Source organism: Zerene cesonia, chromosome 15 (genome assembly GCF_012273895.1).
Source record: "Zerene cesonia ecotype Mississippi chromosome 15, Zerene_cesonia_1.1, whole genome shotgun sequence".
NCBI lineage: Eukaryota > Metazoa > Arthropoda > Insecta > Lepidoptera > Pieridae > Zerene > Zerene cesonia.
The window spans coordinates 811890-823980 of NC_052116.1; the positions used below are offsets into that span (position 1 = coordinate 811890).

Below are 12091 nucleotides of genomic sequence, written 5' to 3' on the forward strand. Positions count from 1 at the left end.
CAGATTCGAAATTCAAATGTAATATTTTTTTATAATTAAGTGTAACAGTATTTATGGCCAGACTAAGTATAGATATCATTTGTTGAACTACTCCGAATTTAATGCGTGCGAAGCCGCGGGCAAAAGCTAGTCGTTCATAAAGCGTTCAACTATTCACTTAGCTGCTTTCATTAACATTTTGTACCGAAGCTGGTCTATAAATATAAGCTGTAAAAGCCGTCTTCAAACTCCAACTGCTTACATTCCTGATGCTAATTAATATTTTCGCAGACGTACTCGGGGCTCTTCTGCGTGGTGGTCAACCCGTACAAGAAGCTGCCGATCTACACGGAGAAGATTATGGAGAGGTACAAAGGGATCAAGAGGCACGAGGTGCCGCCCCACGTGTTCGCCATCACAGACACCGCGTACCGCTCTATGCTTCAAGGTGAGATGTTCGTCTGTTGGTTAACCATGTTGTCGGGCGGCCCGTATCATTTTACTTTTCCTCATCGTTCCTAATCCATTCCTTCTTTCCAGTCGTCTATACTTTTCCTACTGCTTGCCTTTTAAAAGCGGCATTGGCAGAGGTACAACCTCTGCGAATGTTAAGTAAATTTAATATGTATGTAAAGATTGCTTACATCTCACGAGAAATAATAAAGGCGGATGATTGGAAAGTCGTTGGTAGATTTGTCTTAGTCTGGTCATAAACGGATAAGAATGAGTCTTTTTTTTTGTAAAAAATGAAACAAAAGCCAGTTTTTTCTCCTATGTAGTGAAGTTATCCTTTTGAGTTTTTGTTGAGATTACGAGCGTAATGTAATCAATGTCATTAATTCGATAGATTAAACTTAGATGTTTTAAAATATATAATGCTCGTGTTACAACATAAAACACTATAGGAGGGAGTTGTTATTGATATAATATATTGTACTTATAATTATTAAAAACAGCTGTTTCGTTACGAAATGTTGGACAGTTGTGATTATGCAATTCAAAGTCAATATGACATAGAATAGGTTCGTTTTTATTCCATTAATTTGCTTTGTATACAAAACACATTCAGGCCACTTGAATATACTATTTTTCCAAAAATACGGAATTATATGTAAACGAAATGATAAAAAAACCGTGTCCAAAGACCGGAAGCCCGTATCCTTCCCTGACCGTTTCTTTATATCCTCCATCACTACTTCTCATATCCCTTATACAATAAATTTGGCAATCCATTTAAACAGGCATTGAGCCTCTGTAAATGTTTATGGTCGGTACTGGTCGCTCACTATTAGATAACCCACCAGCTACTTTGCCAACTATCACGTAAAAAAGTGCCACTTCATCATACACGACCCTCAATAGTGCCGTAAGGAATATTGACGAGTAACATGCAAATAAATTAGAATTAACGATGTTTGTTTCCTACATTGTACCGTGCATCTAATGACAGATGTCCGTACTGATTCTTACCAAATACCATTAATGGTATTATGTTATAGGAGCACCTGCAGTGTGATCACCGTTATTGGACTAATAGTATATCTTGAATCTTATGCTATTGAAGATTGAACCTTAATTGATCTGTAGATATGGATCACATTAATTTCAAACTCGAATGTTAAACTTTTGCATAGGTCATATTAAATTACGCGTACAGAAGTATTATTGTATTACATTATACTTGGTGTAGCTGTGAGTGCTTGATCAAATCAAATGTCCAAAGGTGTGAATTAGCTACTTACTAGCTGCGCCCCGCGGTTTCACCCGCGTAAGTCCGTATCCCGTAGGAATATCGGGATAAAAACTTGCCTATATATTATTCCAGTTGTCCAGCTGTCGACGTACCAAATTTCATTGTAATCGATTCAGTAGTTTTTGCGTGAAAGAGCAACAAACACACACACATCCTTACAAACTTTCGCATTTATAATATTAGTAGGATTACCGAATACTATACGTATAATACAACTTGGTCTGCATGAATGTATCATTAATTGTTCAAGTTTACTGTCAATTTATCTGTTGATGTCTTTTATGCACACATCGGATTATAATACAGATTCCATCAGGATTTTCATTAATGTGTAAATAATAAAGATTTAGAACCGCACCAATATTGGAGGCGAAACCGAGACAGGTTTGATAACCGTAACATAACTTATCGGGACATTCTGAAGGTTCCAATAATTTCAACAGACTCGATAGATCAAAACGGTAGAGAGCTCAACATTAGCCGTCGCCCAGATAAGCAAGTGCCGTGGCCATTTGTCTAATTGTCCGCTCTAATGGCGCCGGCGACAGGGTGCGGTCCACCTGAGCCGCGCCCTTTCAATAACAAATGGTTTTTTACTCACTACTGTGAGTGCGGGTGTATGATGTGTAACTTCCAGATAGCTGGTGACGCAACTCTCCGATACTCAAGGATTTGTTCTGATTGACGTTTGCTTGTATTTAATCCATGTCCAATGAATGTTTCATTGATACACCGATGTGATGTGTGTGGATGTATTGAATAAGAGATGGAAAATTTTGAATATCATTCAAAATGTTGTACGCTTGTTGTTTCGTAGTTTCATTGGTTTTCAATAATGTTTGTTGTTACACTGGATATTTATCAAAGAAAAGAATCGTATAACTCGTGTTACAGAGATATAAAACAAAAAACTGAACTGATACGTTGAAACTGTAGATTAATAACAAAATATTTCAATTTATAAATCTTAAAAGTAGCAGAATTGCGTAAAATAGCACACCTAATAAATAAACATTTAAATTAAAAAAAAAACTCTTTGATTAAGAGCCTAAATTAATGTAATTGTAGGCACTTGTTTACCATATATGGGCATTATTAGCATAGCTTGCGCGGAAAATTTTAATTAAAACGTTCACAAGGAAAATGTCCTCTGCAGCACGGTTAATAATAAACGCAATGACACGAATATTGTTTGAAAACACTGTCTTGAGTAATGCTTAGAATTTTGATGATGGATTCATTAATATTTCATTGGGTTTAATGACAATAGGTTTAACATTAATTAGGTATATTAATGTGCAAAAATTATAAGCACCAAGGCAATGTGTCTCAGGTATCTTTATGCCTGCGTTTAGCTTTGAGATATGTTGTTTGATAAGTAATTGATCTGTTATTCCAGATCGCGAGGACCAGTCGATCTTATGTACAGGAGAGTCGGGAGCCGGTAAGACAGAGAACACAAAAAAGGTCATACAGTACCTCGCGTACGTTGCCGCCTCTAAACCCAAAGGATCCGGAGCGGTAAGTAACTTACCGATAGCCTTTTATATAGTGTATATTATTATATTATTTATGTTTTATTTGTATCTTATTTCACACAAGTGACAGACTCAAAGTAAAGTTTTATGTTTTTCTATTTTTTTTTAATTAATGTATCGATGTTTTACTCATATGTTTTAGTCATTTTACTTTGTGATCCTTAAATACTGATTCTGTTTTCTGTGTTATTTGTACCATATTCTATTCACAAACATTGCGGAGACTAATTTCAGTTTCTTTCTGTTAAAGCGCATACATTGTTATTGGTTTGACTATCGTATGCGGGTAAGAAACTACCTAAACGATGTAATATGCTAATGGTGTTCTATTATCATAAACATATTACGCCATTCCGTTAGCACGCTAGTTCATTTGTATGAAACTTTTTGGCTAATCAATTTTTATATTCGATAGTAACATTTTAAAACATCATTTGGAGTGCTACAAGGTACCGTTGTTGGTCGCGAAGTATACTTTGTTTATAGCATTGCTAATAAATTGATTAAGAGATTAATTTAAATGACATAGACGAGTAATAATATAGCGCTAAATAATTTCAAATGAAAAGATTTTTAAATCAAATTGAGCCTAAATTTAAATTACTATCAATCTAAATCGGTTCCACGTAGAAGGAGCGTGTAATTTCCGAATTTAGTAATCTGTGTAACAGATTATTGTAGCATAAAATATTTCGCTTGTGTAGTTGCTAGGTGAACTTATTTCACGTAAACATATAGGAAATTTTGAATGTATTTATATGACTATATTACCATAATTATGTTATTATGATATTATTTATTTATTGTAATCAATTTGAATTGTAAGTGTTTATTTACAGTATTGCTATTGCAATACCACATGTTCCCGTGGGAATATGGAAATAAAAATTTGCCTGGCTTATTTTTTTGTCTCGTCAAAATCGGTCCAGCCTTTTCAGAGTTTCAATAGTTGAAACATATAGACAGGTTGACAGACAAAAATTATAAAAAAATTGTAAAGTTTTCTTTACATTTACCGTGTGTAGGTACATAAAATATGTATTGAGTAAAGAGCTTTATGTTATTTTAATATAACAAACGAATCATTCCGAATTATATTTATTGATATAAATTTTGTTAAACGTTCGACGTTAGTTGGGCGGCGTATTATTTATAGAATATTGTTTATCTGCAAATTGTGCACATGTGCATGAGACGGAGGTGGCATTTATCCTCTTATATAGCAGACCGAATGTTACTACGTACGTTTGTGTGGGCTATTGGTTATTATAAGTAAAGTATGACATGATATGATGTCGTCATTAGTCTTCATTATATTATTGTCGTACGCTGAAATATCAAATACATAAACAGTGTTATGTACAGAATTTTCATTAGAAAACACAACCTGTAGCACACACAACGAATTGTTAGAACATGTAACTTTAACTATCTATTTTATTAATCCGTCTTAAAATATTGTTGGCGTTTTGTGCATTTTATATTTGATTTTGTAATGGTTGAAAATCCTTCCTCGATGTATTCAATGGCTAATGTTCACTGCAAATTAAAAGTATATTGAAGCATATTGAAAAATTCACAAAGTGCCAACAACCACCGAATCACACACGATACCATAATGGATCGTGAAGCGAGCACACCTATGTAATATATTTCTCTTTTTCACTCTCCTCGCGGACTGCCACTCGATCTACAGGGGCCGACGCCACAGTTGATAATAGTAAGTTCAATGGATATTTGCCTGCCAGTTAGCGAAAGCTCATTCAGAGAACGGGCTAGCTTTGCGGTTCGATGCGGGGCTTGTTTCATATGGGTTCGGGTTTTAATGACTACGTGTATAGTGTATACGATGTGTAATTTATTGCTTGTACCCATTACACGGTTGTCGGTGACGCTTGTATTACTAGCTTTTAATATGCACGACGGATTTATGAATGACCGTTTCATTTGCATGATTATAATGTATTTGTTTTTTCTATATATGTATACTATATGGTAGTGGCCGTGAAAGTATGTTTAAATTCGATAGATCGTCAGTTGTGTGTATATTTACTTTACAATTAATTCTTATTGGATATTACATCAAATTAAATCCTTGTATGTTTTGCAATCAATATTTTGATGTATCTTAAATATGTCTTCATGTATCATATTTTGTTAATAATGTAAAATATATATTGCGTTTTTTTTCTCACGTTACGTGTCTCTGACGTTAAAATCAATGCTGGTTCTAGATAGTTACTAAGTTTACGTCCATCCTAAATGAACGTATAAAGATTTATAAAGCAATTGCATTCGTAGCTGAAACAACGTGATATAGGTAGGATATTTTCACATTCGATCGAACGTTTTCACTAACCGTGTTTGTACTATTAGCTATTACTAACATATACATCGCCATTAGTAGCAGTCATAATTCTGTTTTACATTATCGCGCTGCATAAGATCATTTCTAATTATTCGTACAGTAGACGTGACGCTAACTTCCATGTCATCTAACCTTTGGTCTATCATACCTTTCACGCTGCTCAGAGCAATGGACCGACCTTTGAGGTAAATACAAGGCGTATTAAACTCACTTTCATTTTGTACGGTCTATTAACAGCTTGATATGTTAATTTTGTCATATGGCTTATTAACGAGTTGTATATGTCATGTTAGCGCGATCTGCCGTTCCATCTCTATGGTCGTTTTTATTATTATTATGTCAAAGTACTAAGTATATGATCAAAAGTAAAGCGTTTTTTGAAGCATATCGCGTTGACAGGGACCAGTTTTGGAAGTTCTGAATATCTCGAATAGGTTATTAATATTTCTACCGCCTCCAGGGAGAATTAGAACAACAGTTGCTGCAAGCCAACCCCATATTGGAAGCTTTTGGCAACGCCAAAACCGTGAAAAACGACAACTCGTCACGTTTTGTAAGTATTAATACGATAATCTTATCTTCTTTGCGTCTATAAATAATTCTCTTGTCTTACCTACTACCATTTTATTCAATCTTTCAGGGTAAATTCATAAGAATAAACTTCGACGCGTCCGGTTTTATAGCAGGTGCCAATATAGAAACATATTTATTAGAAAAATCAAGAGCTATAAGACAAGCGAAGGACGAGAGAACATTCCACATCTTCTACCAGCTCCTGGCTGGAGCCACACCGCAACAAAGAGCAGAATATATATTGGAAGACCCGAAGAGCTACTTTTTCCTGATAAATGGGGCTTTACCTGTACCGGGAATCGATGATGCCGCAGAGTTCCAGGCCACGATCAAATCGATGAATATCATGGGCATGAACCAAGAAGACTTCAATTCGATATTCAAAATTGTGTCCGCTGTATTATTGTTCGGTTCGATGCAGTTTAAGCAAGAAAGAAATTCGGACCAGGCCACCCTTCCAGACAACACAGTCGCTCAAAAGATCGCACATTTGCTTGGTAAATAACCTTTTTTGTTATTTTAACAAGTTTCAAAAATACAACATAACTTTCGTTATAAATATTATTTACTTTTTAATAACGATTTTTTTTTCTATTCCAGGTCTTTCCGTCACAGATATGACAAAAGCTTTCTTGAAGCCAAGAATTAAAGTAGGTCGCGATTTCGTCACGAAAGCGCAAACGAAAGAACAAGTCGAGTTTTCAGTTGAAGCGATTAGTAAGGCCTGTTACGAAAGGCTTTTCAGATGGCTTGTTAACAGAATTAACAGGTCACTAGACAGAACCAAGAGACAAGGTGCTTCATTCATCGGCATACTCGATATGGCCGGTTTTGAAATTTTCGAGCTGAACTCTTTCGAACAGTTGTGCATCAATTACACAAACGAAAAACTTCAACAGCTTTTCAATCACACTATGTTCATTCTGGAACAAGAAGAGTACCAGAGGGAAGGCATCGAATGGAAATTCATCGATTTCGGTCTCGACTTGCAACCGACAATCGATTTAATTGACAAGCCTATGGGAATAATGGCTTTGCTCGACGAAGAATGTTGGTTCCCGAAAGCAACGGACAAGACATTCGTGGAAAAGCTTGTGTCAGCCCATTCGGTACATCCCAAATTCATGAAGACAGACTTCCGTGGAATAGCGGACTTTGCTATTATCCACTACGCCGGTAAAGTCGATTACTCCGCCGCTCAGTGGCTGATGAAGAACATGGATCCATTGAACGAGAACGTTGTCTCACTTCTGCAGTCATCACAAGATCCTTTCGTGTGCCACATATGGAAGGACGCAGAAATAGTCGGCATGGCACAACAGGCGATGACCGACACACAATTCGGTGCTAGAACGAGGAAGGGTATGTTCAGGACAGTTTCACAGTTGTACAAGGAACAGCTGACGAAACTTATGGCCACCCTACGCAATACGAATCCTAACTTCGTCAGGTGCATCATTCCAAATCACGAGAAGAAAGCTGGCAAGATTGAAGCGCCTCTGGTCCTCGACCAGCTCAGGTGCAACGGTGTGTTGGAAGGCATCAGGATATGCAGACAGGGTTTCCCCAACAGAATACCGTTCCAAGAGTTCAGGCAGCGATACGAATTATTAACGCCGAACATAATTCCAAAGGGTTTCATGGATGGCAAGAAGGCATGCGAGCGCATGATCGAAGCTTTAGAACTGGACCACAATCTGTATCGCGTCGGTCAGTCGAAGATATTCTTCAGGGCTGGAGTGCTCGCCCACCTCGAAGAAGAGAGGGACTACAAGATCACAGACTTGATAGTAAACTTCCAAGCATTCTGCAGAGGTTATTTAGCGAGGAGAAATTACCAGAAGCGATTGCAACAGCTGAACGCCATCCGAATTATACAGAGAAATTGCGCCGCGTATCTCAAGTTGAGGAATTGGCAATGGTGGAGATTGTATATTAAGGTGAGTAGATGATTTATACATGTGGTCGGTACTGTTTATAGAATGAAGGGTAAAATAATATAGTACAGATTTTCTCACGGCAAAATATGTTTTCAAAACATGTGAGTCCTTTCTATACATACAAATGAATAACACCTGTGATAGTTCTTCATATTATCATTTCATTGTTTTCTAACAGTGAATATTAACTTTTATTATAGAATTTATTTTTATTATAGTTATATAATATTGATTCTATCATTTTATATATAATACTATATGAAAGTATATGATACATAAAATAATTATTTTACTCTCCATATATTTGCATATTAATATAAGTGTTATTTTTATTAATCATTAATATATCAATATTGATAATTAAATTTTCTCCTATATTCCAGGTGAAACCGCTCCTCGAAGTAACGAAGCAAGAGGAGAAGTTGACCCAGAAGGAGGATGAGCTGCGGCAGATCCGCGACAAGCTGGACTCGCAGATGAAGCGGTGCCAGGAGTTCGAGGCCAAGTACCAGCAGGCCAGCGCTGAGAAGACGCAACTTGCAGAACAGCTGCAGGTATGTCAACTATACATACGGATTTGATATTTCTTTTAAAATCTTCGTGTATTGAATTGAATCATTAGTGTATCATTGGAACATTATTATTCTACTAATGGTATAATGGATACGTTCATTAATATACTTCAAAATGTTTATCTGACCTCAAAGTTAGGCCTGTGTTGTGGTATCATTTTTGTGACAAAATATATTCAATATTTTAAATACCTTATGCTATAAGTTCCACAGTTTCTTCAATTTTAAAGTGGTGTCGTTCTAAACGTTATATAGTGGTATTTTCCATAGCATACTACCACATCCATATATGATCGTGCAACTTCCAGGCGGAGTTGGAGCTCTGCGCGGAGGCGGAGGAGAGCCGAGCCCGCGCGGCGGCGCGCAAACAGGAGCTGGAGGAGCTGCTGCACGACCTGGAGGGGCGCATCGAGGAGGAGGAGGAGCGCAGCAACGCGCTGCAGCAGGAGAAGAAGCGGCTCCAGCTGAACATACAGGTGCCTGTTGCTCGTGTTGCTATTGGGTCGATCACGTTGATAGATACCAGAGTTCTGGTGGTCGATGTTCTATGTCATTGTATTGTTGAAATGTAACATACCGGGAAATTTGCATTTTGCCTGGAAATTTAAACTCAATAATTGTCAGTTTAAATGAAAAATAGTTGAAACCTAGTTCGCATTTCTTTTTCGAGATTGTATAGTGATAAGTTTAATTTGACTTTATCACACTAATATTATACATGTGAAAGTTTGTTTGTTTGGATGTTTGTCCATCAATCACGCTGAAACTACTGAACGGATTTTGATGAAATTTGCTACACAGACAATGGATGAACTGACTTGGGTAATAGGATAATTTTTTATCCCGGTTAAACAAATGCTTCCTTGGGATAAAACAGAAATCTCGACACCCGGGCGAAGCGGACACGAGCGTCAAGTATTAAATATTCTGTTCTGAACTTGTATGTTATAATACAAATGCACTCAAAGAAACCTTTTCATGTTTATTATAAAAACCGTATACAATTACAATTTAAGACGCTCATAACATTACAATAATAACGTCTGGTTTCTCTCCCCAGGATCTAGAGGAACAGCTGGAGGAAGAAGAAGCAGCTCGCCAGAAGCTGCAGCTGGAGCGTGTACAGTGCGACTCCAAGCTCAAGAAGCTGGAGGAGGACCTCGCCCTCACAGAGGATACCAACCAGAAGCTCACCAAGGAGAAGAAGGTGTGTATTTGTTGAATACGGGGTAGTCTAAAAACTGTTGTCGGGAGGGTAGTGTTAAATTTCTACATGTATTTCTGGGTTTAAAACGTTAATTGTAAGTACTTTATAGTTGTTATGTTTCATGTCTAAAATATGTTAAATTAGAAGAAAATATATTGATAATTCGAATAGTTTGATGAATATGAAGTATTATGAAGAAAACTGGCTAATATAAATAAATGTCTGTACAAATTTCTATGATAAACATATATTATTAAATAAACAAATAAATCTTCCATTTTAATTGATTCCATTAGTCCTCAGAATTTCTACACTTAAATTGAGTATTGATGATTAATAGTGTATTGATAAATATTATAAATATAACAGGCAGCATATATAGAGAGGTTTCAACAAGCTAAAGACAGACAAATGTGCAAGAAGACTAAGCATTTGACCAACAGATGTAGTAAACACAAGAACTTATTGTTTATATGAGTGGTGATGAGATTATATTTGAAATGCAATTGGAAGTTAAAGGCTTCATTATTATTATCATTTTTGTAAAAATATGTTTCTAATTCTAATAACAGATACTCGAAGAGCGCGCAAACGACCTCTCCCAAGCGTTGGCCGAGGAGGAGGAGAAGGCGAAACATTTGAGCAAACTCAAGACGAAACAGGAGTCCGCCATCGCCGAGTTAGAAGAGAAGCTCCTTAAGGTTTGTAGGATTATTTCGTATAGTCTCTAATGTTTCGGAATAGAAATCTAATTTATTCAGAAATTATCCATTAATTGTCTTCTGGCCAACTAATAGTTTTTTTTGAGATATACATTTGTGATATATTTTACAGTCGTGTCCGAAGCTCCAAATAACTTAAAATCTTCTCATTTCAGGATCATCAAATGAGGCAAGAAGTGGAGAGGGCCAAGCGAAAGATCGAGACAGAGTTGCAAGACGTTAGAGAACAGCTCGTTGAGAAGAAGGCGCAGATTGAAGAATTGCAGATTGTACTGAGTGAGTATTTAATATTATTAGAATTATTTGCATTTGAAACTCGCTTAATATTTAAACATATTTAAACAATCTTACATGTCGATTGGATAACTGAAAAATTAAGTCTTTTAAAGTAGAGTATACCATACTCATTTCCCCCGCCGCGCACAACTCAACAGAACTAATCTCTTCTCGTCTCTGTTCCCAGCGAAACGCGAGGAGGAGCTAGCGGCAGCGATAAGCCGCGTGGACGAGGAGAGCGCGCTGCGGGCGAGCGCGCAGAAGGCGGCGCGCGAGGCGGAGGCGGCGCTGGCGGAGGCGCACGACGACCTGGAGGCCGAGCGCAACGCGCGCACCAAGGCCGAGAAGCTGCGCCGGGACCTCAACGAGGAGCTCGAGGCGCTCAAGAGCGAGCTGCTCGACTCGCTCGACACCACGGCCGGTGGGTTGCCGCCGCTCCCTGGAGGCCTCCCTCGTAGCTCTGTCCTTTTCCCACCCTGGAATTATTCTCGATTTAACGTGTCATAGTAATACCCTAAGGCTAAAGTTACAGCCCGAAAAGTTCCAAAGTGGTATAAATGTGTGGCTTAGTTAAAATAGTTCTAATACTATTTCGTGACGCACAATAAATATTTGTTAAAATAGATGGAATAGTATGTTGCTTCTCTTATCACGTAAATAAAATTATTATTCGCCTAATCCGTTCAGAGTACCCTATTTTTTCTAGTACTAATTAACCAACGCGACATTCCAGCGTTAGAACTCCACACAAAACTCGAAGAGGAAATGGCTAAAGCTAACTAACTCTTCATATAACGTGAAATAATATTCCAGCACAACAGGAGCTCCGCTCGAAGCGGGAGCAGGAGGTGGCGGTGCTGAAGCGCAGCCTGGAGGAGGAGGCGGCGTCGCACGAGGCGTCGCTCGCGGACCAGCGGCACAAGCACTCGCAGGAGCTGCAGCTGCTCAACGAGCAGCACGAGCAGCTCAAGAAGACCAGAGCCGGTGAGTGCGGCTGCATTCTAGTACAGTCCACCCCCTCCCCCCACGTAATTTGGCCTTGAGTGGGGAGGCTAGTCGAGTTAGATTACATATTTTATTTATTCATTTATTTATTTATTATACTTTATTGCTCTGGAAAAATTACAAATTGAGACTTATTCTAGGTGACATTATTACAAATG

The 12091-nt window shown here is 37.7% G+C and overlaps 1 protein-coding gene across 1 annotated transcript in view; it reads left to right on the forward strand.

Annotated features, from left to right (window-relative positions):
* LOC119832282 (myosin heavy chain, non-muscle) overlaps positions 1-12091 on the forward strand; it is a 64042-nt gene that overhangs the window by 37178 nt on the left and 14773 nt on the right. Inside the window, exons 2-14 of the mRNA XM_038355942.1 lie at positions 271-427; positions 3132-3253; positions 4967-4990; positions 6099-6191; positions 6279-6708; positions 6812-8151; positions 8535-8705; positions 9032-9199; positions 9784-9930; positions 10503-10631; positions 10808-10928; positions 11116-11349; positions 11742-11912. Of these exons, the coding sequence (XP_038211870.1) occupies positions 271-427; positions 3132-3253; positions 4967-4990; positions 6099-6191; positions 6279-6708; positions 6812-8151; positions 8535-8705; positions 9032-9199; positions 9784-9930; positions 10503-10631; positions 10808-10928; positions 11116-11349; positions 11742-11912 (3307 nt within the window). The remainder of the gene's footprint in view (positions 1-270; positions 428-3131; positions 3254-4966; positions 4991-6098; positions 6192-6278; positions 6709-6811; positions 8152-8534; positions 8706-9031; positions 9200-9783; positions 9931-10502; positions 10632-10807; positions 10929-11115; positions 11350-11741; positions 11913-12091) is intronic.